This window comes from Schistocerca piceifrons, chromosome 2, assembly GCF_021461385.2.
Source record: "Schistocerca piceifrons isolate TAMUIC-IGC-003096 chromosome 2, iqSchPice1.1, whole genome shotgun sequence".
NCBI classification, from domain to species: Eukaryota; Metazoa; Arthropoda; class Insecta; order Orthoptera; family Acrididae; genus Schistocerca; species Schistocerca piceifrons.
The window spans coordinates 796658560-796676596 of NC_060139.1; the positions used below are offsets into that span (position 1 = coordinate 796658560).

An 18037-nucleotide genomic window follows, 5' to 3' on the forward strand; every position below is an offset into this window, starting at 1 on the left:
CAATGTGTACCTCCCAACAATGTGTACCTCAAGAATGGGGAACGGGAATAATAATCCCAGTTTTCAAGCAGGGGGATAGGAAAGTATGTGACAACTATCGAGGGATCACACTCATATCCCAAGTAGCAAAAATAATGGAGAGGATACTGGAAAGAAGAGAGAGAGAGAAAAAGTGGAAGGGCAGTTAGAAGAGGAGCAGTATGGCTTTCGCCATGGTAGATCAACAGTGGACACAATCTTTAGTATGAGACAGTTGATGGAAAGACATTGGGAGTATGGGAAAGATCTGGTGATGACATTTCTCGACCTCGTGAAAGCATATGACAGTGATCCCAGGGAAAAGGTATGGGCAACCTTGAAGAGAAAGGGATTTGGAAAGCAAACACTTGAAGTCAGCCAGGCAATGTATAAAAAAAGCTCTAGTTGTGTGCAGACACCAGTTGGGACAACTGAATGGTTTAAGAATGTTATGGGACTAAGACAAGGAAATGTATATATCACCACTACTATTTATAATAGTGATGGATGAAATAGTCAGAGAGACAAAAGAAGTCCATAGAGGAAGGGGGATGAAACTGTTACTATTTGCTGATGATATTGTGGTGTGGGGAACAAGCAGTAAGGAGGTACAAAAACAAATAGACATTCTAAATGATATGGTCGAGAAATATGGAATGAAATTTGGTGTGGAGAAAAGCAAGACCAGGGTGGTAACCAGAGGGGATGGAGAGGGCAATGTACAAATTCATATTAAGAGATGGGATATTGAAATAGTGGACAACTTTAAATATTTGGGAAGTGAATTAATGGGGAATGCGCGTTTGGAGACAGAAATTAGCAAAAGAATACAACAGAGTAGTACATTTTACCAGTGTGTGAGGGGCTTGGTGTGGGGAAGGGAAGTGTCAATGATGTGCAAGCTGGTGCTATACAAGACTTACTTCACACCCACAATAATTTACAGCTCAGAGACTTGGACTATGACTGGAAGAGAGGAGAGTATGATACAATCCAGTGAAATGAAGTTTCTGAGAAGTATGCTAGGGAAGACGAGGAGAGACAGAGTGAAAAATGAAGATGTTAGGAAGGAAATTGGAGTGGAGAAGTTGACTGAGAAAATTGAAAAGAATAGATTAAAATGATTTGGGCATGTGAAGAGGATGGGAAAGAGAAGAATACCAAGAAGAATGATGGATTCCAAGATTGAGGGCAGGCAAGAGGCCAAGAGGAAGACCGAGAACAAGATGGATTGATACAATAAAGATGAGTTTAAGGAGGAGAAACCTACCATGGAACCAAACTGTGGAAGAAGAATGGTGGAAAGACAGAGTACAGTGGTGAAGTACCATTGATACCCCAACCCGACCAGATGTTTGATAGAGGGGAAACGAAGATGATGATGATGATGATGATGATGATGATGATGATGATAAGGAATGAAGTGGCTCACTACAAAGTCTTCTAATGTATACTGTGGTCTCTGCATTTCACACACAGTAACACACTGCATTTCATGGGGAACTGTTCTTGCAAAATGTGCACTCCAGGATGCAACCCAGTAGTGACCTGATTGAATACCTACCACAAGCTTCATAGCACACCACTCTTCTCTCTTTTTTAAATGGAATTCCCTTGATGGGCTTTCATTTAGAATTAAAGTTTCATGTTTATTACTAATGTTGATAAGGTGTGTACAAATCCAGTAGCTTCTCTTACAGTATTGACAGCTTCATGGTGGAGATTAAATCTTGTTACAAGATGTTCACAGAGACCTCTTACCCCATCACATGCACTTTTTCCACAACCTTTTGCTGAAAATATCCATTTTTTATCTTAATTCCTGTATTACAGTGTTGATCAAGCTCATAAAGCTGAAAGCAGTTTTTAAAATGAGATGCTGCACCATCAATCACATACACATGTTTAGTATAAGTATGGTCTCTAGATGCTATGTCATCAATTATCATGCTGACATTGTAGCATGCATGTGCACTAAAATGAATGAGACCATCACTGACAATAGCAAAACAGTGTGATGGTCCAAGGAAGTGAGCAACACGTGAGTATTGATACCTGTGATGTGTGCCAGTGGTAACTTTGAATTTCGTTCTGAAAAGCAACATACCAGTTCTCAGCAAAGTCGAAATTAATAAACTAATGAATCAGTATTCTGGGATGTGGCTGATTTTGCTTCTGATATGGCTTGTGTCTGAATCCTCCGGATATGATGGTGAGCTATTTCTTTCATGACCCAATTTTAACCTCTGTAACAAGCTTCTCTGACTCTATTGTCTTCTTTACCAACTCTCCTCCCTCCCACAATGCAGAGGTTACATCATTGTCAGTATCCTGAAGGTGGAATGCTTCAACAGTCATCACTTCAGTACCAGGATATCTTGCACACTCCTACAACCAACATTTATCTTATGGCTCTTGACAGACACACAAAAGCATCAGGTCCATCTCTGTGTACTTCTTTCCTGCAACACTGCTTATGGCAAAACAAACAAGTTTCAAATTTGTGCAGTAAATACATGTGCATACTTCCTTCACTGGCTGCCATTTTATCCATTTTGGTTGTAAGGGATGGAATTTTGTGAGACAAATTTTTAAATTCAGGCTCCCCTCTTTCATTAGGAGATTTGCTTCTCTTATTGATCTTGTCATATATCTTTTTACTTATTTAACTTTTTCACCGTTTTCACTAACAGAGATAACATCAGCCCAGTAAGGACCTTGCCTGCTGCAATCTCTGTCATCATTTAACGTAACATAGTTTTGAAAATGTTGCTTGTGCAAAACTTGTTTCAATTTCTTCCACTTTCCTTTTTACATACTGTTTTCTTCTTGTGCTTCTCACTTTTCCTGTACGTTTCAGGAAGGATATAGTAAGGGCTACAGCAGAAACGTTAACATTCAGCACATCAACAACTTCACACCCAGAAATATAAACATCCTTACTGTCTTCTTCATTTTAACACAACAGAAAAGATAGTGTTCTGTGATCTTCCAAATTAAAAAAAAAAATTGTAAGTGGAAAAATTAAATTTTGTATTTTGGTTTTAAATTTATAAGTTAAAAGAGGCCCCTTATTGTGTGGGTGTCAATCAAATTTCAGTGCACTAAGAGGGAGGTTTAATACAAAACATCCACCAGGTCTCCTGTACTTTTTGTTTATTAGTAATATTTTTTGTTCTCTATACTTTAAAGAGTTATTTACAAAATATAATTTCTCAAAGAGCCATACCACTTACAAAAATTAAAATAAAATGAAAATACTTTATTTCTTAATGCTTATGATATAGAGGTTTAAAATATATTTTTTCCAGAGAAATTCATGAGATATTATTCAAACAGTATGATTATAGATACATAGTGTAATTTTTTTACCATCTTACAGATTCTCTTATAGAGGACATAGTAATGGGCATATTGGTGTACAGAAGCAAGTGAAAGAGCTGAAAACCAATGAGACCCCAGGTCTGGATATAATTCTCAATTCAGTTGCACAAAAAGCAGTCTTGGCTCCTTACTCAGCTTGTGTTTATCACAACTCTCTTGCCCAACGCAAAGTCCCAAGCAACTGGTGAAAAGTGGAAGTGACAACTGTGTACAAGAAGGGTAAAAGAATGGACCCATAAAATTACAGACCAACATCTTTAACATTTGTTTTGGAAAGAATTTTTGAACATATTCTTAACTCAAATATGATGAAACTTCCTCAAGACAGACAGGCTTCTGTCCACAACTAATGCGAAACTCAGCTCGCCCTTTCCTCACATGATATCCTGTGAACTATGGATGAAGGGCAACATGCAGATCCCATATTCTTAGACTTCTGCAAGCATTTGAACCAGTCCCCACTGCAAAATTAACTAATGTATGAGCATACAGAATAACTTCACACATATGCAAGGTGCTCTAAGACTTCTGAAGTAATAGTATCCAGTACATTGTCCTCGATGGCAAGCATTCATCATCAGAGACAAAGGTATCATCAGGAGTGCCCCAGAGAAGTGTGATAGGACCAGTATTGTTCTCTACATACATAAATGTACTGACGGACAGGGTGAGCAGCGCTGTGTGTTTATTTGCTGATGATGTTACGGAAAGCAATCTGTGGCTGTTTACTGCTGATGCATGGGAAGGAGACATCATTGAGTGACTATAGAAGGACACAAGATGACAGATAGAATGTCTAGTTGGTGTGACAAATGGCAGCTTTCTTTAAATGTATATAAACCTAAGATAATGCTAATGAATAGGAAAAACAATCCCATAATGTTTGAATACAGCATTAGTAGTAGGCTGCTCAACCCAGTCACGTAATTTAAATATCTAGGTGTAACACGGCAAAGCAATTTGGAATTGAAAAACATGTAAGTATTCTTGCAGGGAAGGTGAACGACTGACTGCAGTTTATTGGGAGAATTTTAGGAAACTGATTCACCTGCAAAGGAGGCCAGGTATAGAATACTAGTGCGACTAATGCTCGTGTTCTACTCGAGCATCTTGGATTCCCACTAGGTCAGATTATAGGAAGACTTCATAACAAATCAGGGGCAGGCTGCTACATGTGTTACCAGTAGGTTCAATCAACACCCAGGTATCAGACAGATGCTTCGGAACTCAAATGGGAATCCCTGGTGCGCAGGCGGCATTCTTTTCATGGAACACTATCGAAAAAATTTAAAGAACTGGCATTTGAAGCAGACTGCAGAGAGATTCTGCTGCCGCAAATGTGTGTTTCACATAAGTACCATAACAATAAGACTAGTAGCGGCCGACGGTACCCTCTACCTTGCACCACAGAATGGCTTGCAGAGTGTGTATGCAGACGCAGACGTAGGAATGCTGTGCATCAAATTTGTAAAGAAATGTCAATTCCAGCTAGACTAGAATAAAATTATAACATGGCATTAATACCTTATTCTGTTTTAGTGCTCTATTTATTTATTATGTATTTATTTCGGTCCATCTAGAAGGTGTCAGGTGCGTTAGCCAACAAAAAAAAATTAAGCCTGCTTCCGGAGTGACTGGACTGTGAACTATGTGATGATCTACCGATGAGGCTGACATGTATTTAACTCAAACGGATGATGATGATGATGATGATTCGCTTGAGTGTTGGAAATGTAACAGTAGTCTCTTTTGAAAGCAATCTGTTTTAGCAAAAATATTGTTTTGTATTCCAGTCTCAAATGCGGCTAGCAAATAAATAAATAAATAAATAAAATTACAATTCTAAGAGAGAATAACTTTGAGAAAATTTTATTTCTGTTATAGTTCTAATTTGTTTAGTGGCAACATTCAAATACGCAGGTTCAATAAAGCAGATGTCTTAAATAAATAAATAAAATAAATATCTATTTTTTTCATTTCAGGACCAAGTGTTATTACAGAAGTTGGTAAATACTTTGTTTTCTGTGAAACTTTTGTTTCCAAATTTTCTTTGTTGCGTAAAGCAAGCTTGTTCATTCATAGGTCACAATGCAACACCAGAAGGTGGACACACAGAGCTGCTATGACAGCCACAACGCCTCTGCCCTCCCCAACCCCAAATGCCGCATTAAATAACAGCCTGCCCACTACAACCACTCACATTCAAACACGTGACACCTGAGCGCTGCATACTCTAGTGTAAATACGTAAAATACCCCGTCTGCAGACCTCTGGCATTAAGCATCATTTTTTCGCCATTCCTGGCTTTTATGGTTTTTACTTTAGCAATTGAAAACCAGACATTCTTATCTCTCATGTGTATCACAAGTTTACAAAAATTATAACAAAATGACAATATAAACTGAATATATGGGAATACAATTGTTACATACCTGCAATAACATAAGCAGTGAATCAGCTTGTGGAGGCACCTGGCTAGCATGTGGTGGTGTAGCAACCTGAAGTCTTGGTTGTCCACCTGGTGGTGCTTCAGAACCAGGTAAGGGATGGTGATGTCGAGGCAGAGCACGTGGTGGTAGATGTGCCGGTGGAGGTTCGGCACCTGGCTCACCGTAGTACCGACCAGGTGGCGGGGTGTAATGAGCTGCCATACGATATACCGTAGCCACTTGTGGTGAGTCAGTAGTACGGTCGTGAGGTGACGTGAGACCACCACGCACACTGCTACTACTACCACGAATAGCATTTGACGGCCTCCGTAATTCGAGAGGTGGGCTACTTCCGTGTACGGCATCTTCATCTACATCGGCACACTTAATGTCAATTGCAGGCAGAATAGGAGAACGAACAGCTCCTGTAACAAAAAAAAAGGACATAAAGTTCCCTCACAAACGATATGGAAAATGTTACACCAACTTTTCTTTCTCAAAAAATTGACTTCATACAACTTTTAACAGGAAAGAGTTAAATCTACAATACATAGACTAAATTAAAAACTCCAACATAAATGGTGAACTGGAGGATTGGCACATTCACAGCAAGTGATGAAAGGACAAGGAATCCAAAAGGATGCTGGATATCAAGAACAAACAGATAATTCCACTCTTTGAGCAACTTCAGTCTCTCAGTGATATCTGCAGACCACAGTGACTATGCACAATGATTCAAAAAGGCCACCCGATAGTTTGAAATGACAACTTTCTCTATGTTTATGGCAGAGACACTCTATAAAGTATATATAAAAAGAAAGGAAAGGTCGTTAAATGACATTGGCAAGTTGAATTTCTTTCTTTTGTAACTACATCAATCAAATTTTTATACTTGAATGACAAGTGAGGCCTCAATATAAGCTAGTTCATTAATCTATCCTATGTTAATTCAGTTATAAATAACTCACAACCAAAAATGGTACTTTATCATGAACTTCCACATGGGTGAATGTCTTTAGCATCCCAAAAGTAAAATTGTAAACTGTAACACACACCTATCACTAAATCACTTTGCAAGAAATTTTTAATTTCTGTATTTTGACAATGTTTTTGTTCACATTCACAAAATTTCAACTGCATTTGGTAAGCATTGACATATTGTCTTTCACTGTTCAGCTTGAATATACTGACTCCAAACTGCCATTGTAATGTAATAGCTAAAAACACAATATGAAACATGTAGTGGTCTATAAATATTTACTTTAGTCCCTATATTAAAAGCAAAACAATTGTGCGACACAAAATATGAAATTCCTATTCATATTCAATGACTAACTTCTTGTAGCCCAACAATGCAAGCTAGTATCATTTCCCCTTGTACAACAAATGTTCAGATTTCTGGCCCATCTATCTTACAACTAAAAAAAAAAAAGACAAGATGATTTATGCACTTCCCTTATTTATAGTTAGTGACTGCTTATTTTCAAATTTTGTGCAATAACTTTAGATATATTATACCTCATTTGCAGCTTCATTTTAATTGATGTAAAAATTCTAGTTCAATTCTTGATTTACTACTTTCATTAGTAAGTGTATTAACCAATACCTGAATTAAGTTGGAATTTCATGTGGTTTTCTTCTACCCTAAAAAAACAGGAAGGAAGCTTAGGGTTTAATGACCCATCTCAAGGTCATTTAGAAACAGAAAACAAGCTCAGATTGGAGGAGGACATAGGACATGTTCTTTCCAAAGCAATTATTGCGTCATTTGGTTTGAGCAATTTAAGGAAACGAAGGAAAACCTACATCTGGATAGTTAGATGGGGAGAGGGTTGTACTGCCAGCCTCCAGAACAGAAGTCCAGTCTTAAGCAGTGTGCCATCTTGCTTGGTTTCTACACCAGAAACGTCTGCTGTGATTGCTCTTTTGAGAGGTATCTGATAAGAGTAGACCAACATCCTGTGGGTAGTTTTGTGCTATGACAAAATTAACTATACATGATATGCCTGCTGTTAACATATAGAAATGAGGTGGAATAAGGGATTATAATAGAGATGTAAATATGATGGAAAATGTGGGGAAAATGCAAAACCTGATTTTGTTGTTCTGGAATACAGACACAGTTTTAATTTTGATATGAGTCGGAATCATGGCAAGAAATCCAAAAATTGTTCAAACTCTTATTCTAGAACATCAGATCTTCACTGTACTGTCTGCATACACAATATAGTCTAATTTAAATTACAACTGGATGCAGTAAGGTCAAACTATGGTGTACCACGTAAACAGAACTTGCCATGTGGATGACAATGAGTAGGATTGACTGACCCATAATCGTTGTCACGAGACATAAATGTGCATTTGAAGCCAATAGAATGCCTTCTTCCCTCTTCCCTTAATAGCAAATAATATCTGTCTTCAAAAATGGAATTTCAGTGGATACAGAAGTTCACAATTTACAACAGGTTTCTGCGAAACATTTAATCTATATCAAAAGTTTGTAGAACCCATCATGGCTCATGACCATGGTCAGTAAGTGACATCACAGAACACAGAACTCAAATTGGTTGATTATAATATGCGTATCTGACAGCATGGCATAACAAGATACATTCAAACAGACACGAAGTACTGTACTGTACACAATAGTTGAAAGGAAGGCAAATAAAAATTAGGTCAACTGTAAGATTCAAACCTCATCACATGCTAGCTATAGCTAATCACTGCTAATATGAGCACTCTATGTAGTGCTACCATGAGAATTGTTGGTTAAAAGTTCACAGACTGCTTGTAAACACAGTGCTGAGTACTTGTAACTTACGAAAAGGAACTCTGTACCCCCCTTCCCCCCCCCCCTCCCACCCGTCTCACACACACACACACACACACACACACACACACACACACACACACACAAAATCAAAAAATATCATCCAATCACTGTACCACAGTCAACAATACCGTAACTATTAACAAACAGCAGCACCCTGAGCCCTGAAGGTACCACAATTCTTGGCAGGCTTGTATTAAGTGCCAACAGGTACATGTCAAGAATATAATTTACAGTGGCTACAACTATCGTGTCTGTACTAACTACAAAATATCTATTACACTAAACAGCTAACACGGTCCATAGTCCCAGTTGCAGGTTGCCCATCTAATGGCTTCTTGGGCCAACAATAAATTGATGTTCAGTGTTTCATATAATTACAGTCAGAGTTTTAAAAATTTGCCATTATAATCTATTCTTGAAGAAGTATAACCCTGTGTAAAAGGTAAACATGGCAAGTAAAGTATTAAAGTTAAAAACTGTGCATCTGTCTTGAGGCAACATAAAACACATAAATTATCCATACTACATTAATTCAGTATTTGAGAACGAAAGCACTTAGTAACTTCCAACAAACATTACACACAATTTCAAACATTGGCAAAAAATTTTCTTGCTGACAAGCCCATAAAGTAGCAGTATGAAGTAAGTTTATCACTTTACATTTTCAGTGTAAAACCAGAAAAACCTCAGCATCATGCATGATGTTCTGATTTATTACTTATTTGCTACGAACTCTATCAACACATTTTGCAGATGGTGTCCACACATACTACTGAATGTACCTGTTCAGTTGATGACATTATAAACACTGAGATGCATAAAAATTAGTCATATACTTGAAATTAACATAAAGATATCCAGTGCTCAATTTAAAATTCCCGCCAGTCTTAAAAATGGCCAAATATTCAATGCCACAGGAAACCTATCTATATCTGGCCAATTTGGATTCAACTGGCACCAGCAGTGCACCGGTGTGGGGATTCACAAGCGTGAAAATACTGTCTCCCTCCTGCCCTGTCATCACAAACCCAGAACAACTAGCCTATGATGCTTCATTTCAGTCTATGATGCCAGTGAACTTGGACTGAAAGTGAATTGCATTATCCGTAAAAGTACATTTTTTAAATCTAGCTTTGCAATCTAATAATAAAAATGTTATTTTTTTTTTAAATTGTTTGAAAACTAAGGTGCATATTATGATCTGTAGTGTCTTATAGTATGTAAAATACGGTCATTACTTCTCAATAGCCTACCTATTATGTTAAAAAAATAAAAGGATGTTTACTGATCTTCAGGCCTTCTACATGTAAACTTGAATTTATAACACTGTGAGATCAATAGCTGAATATGTTCTGTGGGCTGCAGTGAAACGTGCTGCAGCTCCAGTGTTGAGTACACAGGTATCCAATTCCGAAAGAAGGTGTTGTAGTACTCGGCCTCTGCAGGACAGTGTCACAGGCCCTAGTGCAGTGGTAAGGGGCACCTGCTCACTGGAAATATCAGAGCGTATGAGGGTACAGATCCCACCAGATGTTCCCTCAACATTAATGCGACTGGTATAGTAGGGTCTGTAGTTTTTCAGAGCGGGTAGGTGTGTTATTGTAAACTGTGTTTCTTGAAGTGCTATGCCAACTACGGAGTAAGTAGCCGTTAAATGACAGTTCAGTTAGAGGACAATAGTAGCATTGGAGTCAGGTCTGAGAAAGTGGAAAATGGAAAAGGTAAGTGTGATTCATTTGCTACCAGGTTGTAGTCCACCTGATTGTGTGATATGTCATCAATGTGCATAAGCTCGACCTCTGCAGGAATGGGTGGTGGAACATCTAAAGCCTCAGAAACTAGTTTATCATCTTTCTGCTTATCCTACATCGATTTCTGCAAAGTTTTCCTCATTTTATCTTTCAGGAGTGAAGAGGACCGTACTTTTCTTCAGCCCACGGCCTTGGCCTTTCGCTGCTGGTCCTGGTCGGGCGGGGGGGGGGGTTTATTATGGGGCAGTGGGAGAGCACCTTCACAGGTGTCCTCATCCGTGATGATGCCAGAGGATGAATGGCATCTCTGGCCTAGGTGTGGGAACCACCAGTGCTATAGTTGTAGGGAGCAAGGGAGCTGACATTCCCTCCCCCACCTGTAGGGCAGCCCCTAGAATATGACCAGGGCCGGGAGGTGTCTGCGAGACCTTGTCATCACGTGAGCTCTGGACTGCGACATAACAGTCACAAAATTTAAGATCATTTCAGTTCGCATGAAGTTCTTTGCATCTTGATGAGACAGGTGGTCAAGCTTTTTATACTTTTGAATTGTCTTCTCTGTCTTGAACACTGAGCACTGCAGCGAACGAGGGGGGTGCAGTTCCATAAAGTTGACACACTGAGGGTGTTGGTGACAAGGACTGCCCTCTTGGGACGCCCGTCCACATGCCCTACAGATAGCCTTATTAGAACAGCAGGAGGACAAGTGTCTGAACGTTTGGCACTTAAAACATCTCATCAGGGAGGAGGGAAATAAGGCCTGAAATCATATCTATTGACCATGACCTCAGCCCTTTCTGGCAAAATGTTGCCTTTGAAGGCTACAATAAAAGCTCCAGTGTTCACTCTATTATCCTTGGGTCCCCTCTGGATGTGGTGAATAAAATGGACTCCATGTTGCGCCAGATTAGTACGCAGCTCTTCATCAGTTTGTAGCATTAGGGCCCAACGAAAGGTAATACCTTGAATTCTATTAGGTTGTTATGAAGAGAAATGGTGACTAGTATATCTTCTACCTTGACAAAGGCCTTACGTGCCCCCGTGATTGGTCAGTGTGCGATGTTTTGATCAGCAAACACCCATTTCTCACCTTCTCTATTGCTGCAACCCCCAAAACTGATCGTTGTAATGAAAGATTCACCATTAGTTTTGGAAACACACCAAGAATTATGCAAACTGTCCACTCCAATCCTCCTTACCTGGCTCTTGTCTTGAGGCATGGTCAAAGACAGAAATGCCATAGGATTGTAAACCTCTGCATTAAAATCACTGTTCCTGACTGCTGAGATGACCACATTGGTATGGCCACCACTAAGTTTGATTCATTTCATTGCTGGCCATCTGCCCCAATGACACTCACTCTGATCGAAGGCTCTCCCCATGGGCACTATCCCACCAAGGCAAAAGGCACCTGGCACAGCAGCCATTGCTTGGAATCCTGGTGCCCTGAAGTGGGTAGATACATACTCCTAGGCTGACACAGGGAGGTTACTGATCAGGCATCTGCAATGTGATCCCTACATTGTCTGGGGGCTACAACCCAGGGTACATGACAACCCCTCCACGACGGACTGGCTACCGTGCTGGATTTTGAGTGCAAACATAGATTCACTCCATTAGCAGGTGCAAAAGGTAACAGTGCACAGTGAAGAGTTAAAGCACCACAGTAAAGCTACATTCAAAATGAGGGATTTGTCACTTGGACTTGTGCCTAGCACGTGTAGCCAATGAGGTGTGGCACAAGTTGCAAGTTCCCGTGACATGATTATGCAACACGATGCTAGAATTCCAAGAATTATTTTTCGCACTTGTGCCTGTACCTTTTCACTCACTGACAACGTGGCACAAATCCCACATACATATTCTACTGGGCATGCACATCCACATGAGAAGTCATTTCGCAGGCATACTCATGGTGTTTTGTCTCGCGTGAAAGTAATCAGCTGTGTAAATTCAGCAGCAGTCTGTGAAGATGGATTGGACAAATAAATAACACAGTTAAACTAGTTTAAGAATTTCACCAAAAGACGTTCGTTATGGGTCCTACATTCCCATATTATAAAAACTGCATCTCCAAATGCAAAGCACTTCCCCAACTTGCTTCTTTGTTCGGCATTTCAGATAAAGAACTGGACAGTAAAATTCAGAATCTGAGGTCTGATGTTCATCGTGGAGGACATCAGAATTTGGCACTGAAGAGCTGTGTATATCGAAGTGGTATGCCTGATTCGCTGCTCTTCCAGGTGAACGACGTCGCCAGTGAGAACGCTGATGTCAGCTGCTGCTGCTGGGCACGTGTGTCTGAATTAGGTCGTGGTAGACATCTATGAAGATATTTTTCTCCGCATATGCCAGGTACAAATCTGTTGAATGTTGCTTAAGGCACCCTTCCTCAAATGGGCCACACTTCTGTAAAATCTGGAAAGTGGAGGTCAAACCCAAAAATTGTGACCACAATTTAAAAAGGAAAAAAGGTGAGGGGAAAACTGTAAAAAAAGAAAGAGAAAATAGCAAAAACCTTCAGAACGCCAAACAACAGTTAAAATAGCAAGGTAAAAACATGACCAAATAAAAAGAGTCCTATTAGTTGCCTCTTACGACAGGCAAGGAATGGCCATATGTGTATTCTAGCTCCAGACGCCAAAGGGTGTTTCTGTTACCATAGTTAATTACGAGGGCAGTTCAATAAGTAATGCAACACATTTTTTTTCTCGGCCAATTTTAGTTGAAAAAACCAGAAATTTCTTGTGGAATATTTTCAAACATTTCCACTTCGTCTCGTATAGTTTCATTGACTTCCGACAGGTGGCAGCACTGTACGGAGCTGTTAAAATGGCGTCTGTAACGGATGTGCGTTGCAAACAACGGGCAGTGATTGAGTTTCTTTTGGCAGAAAACCAGGGCATCTCAGATATTCATAGGCGCTTGCAGAATGTCTACGGTGATCTGGCAGTGGACAAAAGCATGGTGAGTCGTTGGGCAAAGCGTGTGTCATCATCGGCGCAAGGTCAAGCAAGACTGTCTGATCTCCCACGTGCGGGCCGGCCGTGCACAGCTGTGACTCCTGCATGGCGGAGCGTGCGAACATACTCGTTCGAGATGATCGACGGATCACCATCAAACAACTCAGTGCTCAACTTGACATCTCTGTTGGTAATGCTGTCACAATTGTTCACCAGTTGGGATATTCAAAGGTTTGTTCCCACTGGGTCCCTCGTTGTCTAACCGAACACCATAAAGAGCAAAGGAGAACCATCTGTGCGGAATTGCTTGCTCGTCATGTGGCTGAGGGTGACAATTTCTTGTCAAAGATTGTTACAGGCGATGAAACATGGGTTCATCACTTCAAACCTGAAACAAAACGGCAATCAATGGAGTGGCGCCACACCCACTCCCCTACCAAGAAAAAGTTTAAAGCCATACCCTCAGCCGGTAAAGTCATGGTTACAGTCTTCTGGGACGCTGAAGGGGTTATTCTGTTCGATGTCCTTCCCCATGGTCAAACGATCAACTCTGAAGTGTATTGTGCTACTCTTCAGAAATTGAAGAAATGACTTCAGCGTGTTCGTAGGCACAAAAATCTGATCGAACTTCTCCTTCTTCATGACAACGCAAGACCTCACACAAGTCTTCGCACCCGAGAGCAGCTCACAAAACTTCAGTTCAGTGGACTGTTCTTCTTCATGCACCCTACAGCCCCGATCTCGCACCGTCGGATTTCCATATGTTTGGCCCAATGAAGGACGCAATCCGTGGGAGGCACTACGCGGATGATGAAGAAGTTATTGATGCAGTACGACGCTGGCTCTGACATCGACCAGTGGAATGGTACCATGCAGGCATACAGGCCCTCATTTCAAGGTGGCGTAAGGCCGTAGCATTGAATGGAGATTACGTTGAAAAATAGTGTTGTGTAGCTAAAAGATTGGGGAATAACCTGGTGTATTTCAATGCTGAATAAAACAACCCCTGTTTCAGAAAAAAAATGTGTTGCATTACTTATTGAACTGCCCTCGTAATTAATTTATACTGAATTTGATATCAGATTCAAATATTGCCCCCTACCCCAAAAAAAGAGATTTGCATTATGTTCAATTCCTGTTCCAAATAACTGCTTTAACCAACTACAAATAACTATTAAGTTGAATTTTAGTTTTATTCTGACATGTTTAAGTGTTAATTATTCCAACTTTTCATTCACAGATTAACTCTTCCATGAAAACAAGAGCTACATGGTTAACAGAAATTTTCAAGTTCTGTAGGAACATGAAAAATTTGTTTTGTTCTGAAAACTACACAGCTGCTTCGAACAAAAACATGGGATCTGGCAGACCAATTTCGCCTGACCACTCTGGCTATCAGCCACATATTATTTTCATTGATAGCACTGTAAAACTAAAACTGAGACTTTTTCAGTATTTTATCAACTTATTTACAAAGTGCTGGATTTATAGCTTTTGGAATTGCAAAACTCTTGACATTAAATACTGGCTTCTAATAGCTTTATTTCAAATTACACAGTCATCATATTAATACCAGCCTCATATTTATTCAGATCAAAATAGAATTTCAAAGAACTATGTGTGGAAAAACACCACCTAGTTACATGTTAAATTTGCTTTCTGCATGCAAGGTATACGGAAACTTGTTAATTAAAAAGTAATCTCACCTGCTGGGATATGGTAAGGTATGTGTCCACCAAGAGCTTCCTGCGCACGCAGAAATTGTTGGTACATGATTTGTGGGTGCACATAATGCAAATCATGTGTTGCAGCTGAGCGAATGTGATGTGGAAAAGGCACATGTTGCACAACCTCCCCCTGCCAACAAAAATGTTAATGCTTAAAAATGAATTTATTACTATCTAATGACATTCATATCCTTACAGCATTTTCTAATCTATCACATGCAAAGTACAAACATGCTAATATTTTTATTATGATATATGCAATAAGCCATTTCATAGCAATAATACTTTGTACTTTGAAAACTACATAAAATTACGAATGTAAACTTGTATCATAAAATATCCTAACCACATAAAAAGGTTACATCCAAAATATGTGAGAATCTCTTAGGCAGGTAACTACAGCATTTGGTACGAAATCTATAAAAAAATTGACTACTGTAGAACACACCGCAGTACGCAATTTAAAAATTGTAACTGTTGCTATGAAAATATTCACAGTGGTTATATAAGATGGAATGCTTAACTGGTTTATATGTGGTGTCAATTCTTTCCCACAGTAATATTGTTTCACTGTTGTAAACAGAGCTGATGGTGACATCAGAATTATGTACGTAACAGGAGGATAGGGCTGAGGATGACACAGTGGCAAGTCAGTACTGTTGGGCCTTCAAGGCCTATCTGGACAGTGTTTGTCTTTTTTAGGATAATGAAAGAAACCCAGCAACAGTTCAAGAAGAAGTATCTCAGATAATGATACGGGGTGGAATCGGAAATGAAGGGCATCTTTCAGTGGTGTAACAAGATTATATGACAGAGATTATACACTGGGCTGCTAAACATGCATGCTTCAGAAACTAAAATGTCTGTCATTAAAAGAAAACACTTAAAATGTAGAAGTGAACCTACAACATTACCTTCCAATTTTATATTAGTTTTAAATATTACAATATTTTTAACCTTAAAAAATAACTTTTAAAATCATTCATTAAATTGGAAAAAATATTCTACTAACAATGCAGAAATGCTACTGGAGTAATAATAAAATAGCACAAAGGTACAAGAAGATTAGGGGTTCATGCTTGTTGGTGATGAAATCGTAAGACACATTGTGCAACTGAGTCAAACTCTGCTAAGCACACTTCCTAGAGTGACATTTTTTGGAATCCAGTTTATAGACACAAGTGGCGTTCAAAAAGTAATGCAACATATTTTCTTCTGAAAGCAGGTTAGTTTTATCCAGGATTCCAATACACCATATTATTCCCCACTCTTCTGGTTACAAAACCCCATTTTTCAACACAAGCTCTGTACAATGTGAAGGCCAGAAGCCACCTTACTAGAGGGAGGATGGGGGTGAGCTGTATGCTTGCATGGCACCAGTCTACAGGTCGACATCAGAGCCAATGTTTTGCTGCATCAATAACCTTCAAATCATCCACATACTGCCTCCCGTGTACTGCATCCTTCACTGAGCCAGACATATGAAAGTTGGAAGGTGAGAGAACTGAGCTACAGTTTGTGAGCTTCTCTCAGGTGTGCAGACTTACGTAAGGCCTTACGTTGTCATGGAGAAGTAGAAGTTCATTTGCATTTTTGGGGTGACAAACATGCTGAAGTCATTTCTTCAATTTCCTGGGGGTAGCACAATACACTTCAGAGCTGAACATTGCACCATGATGGAGGACATCACACAAAATAAGCCCTTCAGAGACCCAGGATACTGTCACCATCATTTTACCGGTTGCATGTACAGCTTTGAACTTTTTATTCAGAGTACGGGTGGTATGGCGCCACTCCGTGGATTGCTCATTTGTTTCCAGTTCAAAGTATGAACCCATGTTTCAACACCTCTGACGATGTTCAACAAAAAACTGTCACGACTGGCTTCATAATGAGCAGCAGTTCCTTACAGATAGTCCTTCATTGCTTTTTATGGTCTTCTTTTAAGTGGTGATGAACCCAGTGGGCACTGACCTTTGAGTACATCAACTCGTGGACAAGTATGTCAACACTACCAACACAGATGTCCAGCTGTGTGGTGAGACGTATGATTGTGATATGTTTATCACCTAAGATGCGAGTGTCCAAATGTTCCAACACTGTAGAAGTCACAGCTGTGTGCGACTGGCTGACCCAAGGGAGATTGGGCACATTTGTGTGACTGTGCGACCTTGTTGCGATGATAGATGCCCCGCCCAACAGCACAATGTGCTTTTGTTCACAACCAGGTCACTGTAGCCATTCTGCAAGTGCCTCTGAATATCTGTGATGCTCTGGTTTCCTGACACATGAAATTCAATGACAGCTCTCTACCTGGAATACACTACCGCTACAAATGTTATTTTGAAGGCTATGTATGGCGCCGTCACCTATCGCAACTTCATTAACTATAGGGGCTAAAGAGGGAATATACCACAATGTACCACAAAAAATTCCTAATTTTTTCAACTGCAATTGGCAGAGAAAAAAAGTACTGCATTACTTACTGAACGCTCCTCGTAGTATCACTAAATCCAGGACAATCTGGATGATTAGGTCAAAGAAACTCACTAACATCCCAACTTTCTTAGTACAGAGCTCTGGTTCAATTTAATAAAAGCTAGAGAGGTGTCTACTGTGATTTTTGGATGATCCATCCTGATGTTTAAACAAAGTAATTTAGAGAAAACATGGAAAACGTACAACAGAGTGGGCAAATAGGGATTTCAAAGCATCTCTTTATACATAAATTTTCCACTTCACTTGTTGGTAGTTGAAGGCAAGTCAAAGCAAATTTGTATGTCCATGAACTTGCTATACAGGGTTGCGAAAAGTTGAGGAATTTCATGATTTTCACTAACGCAGTCTGTACAGCAACAACACACTCCATCCACTAGTTTCATGAGTCAGTGAAAAACTGTTGAGCACTACAACAATGACAATATGCCAGTCA

General features: G+C 39.7%; 1 protein-coding gene across 1 annotated transcript in view; it reads right to left on the reverse strand.

Annotated features, from left to right (window-relative positions):
- Positions 1-18037, reverse strand: part of LOC124774744 (protein split ends-like) — a 369929-nt gene that overhangs the window by 31544 nt on the left and 320348 nt on the right. The window contains exons 18-19 of the mRNA XM_047249505.1: positions 15085-15235; positions 5835-6256 (exon numbers count right to left, since the gene is read on the reverse strand). Of these exons, the coding sequence (XP_047105461.1) occupies positions 5835-6256; positions 15085-15235 (573 nt within the window). The remainder of the gene's footprint in view (positions 1-5834; positions 6257-15084; positions 15236-18037) is intronic.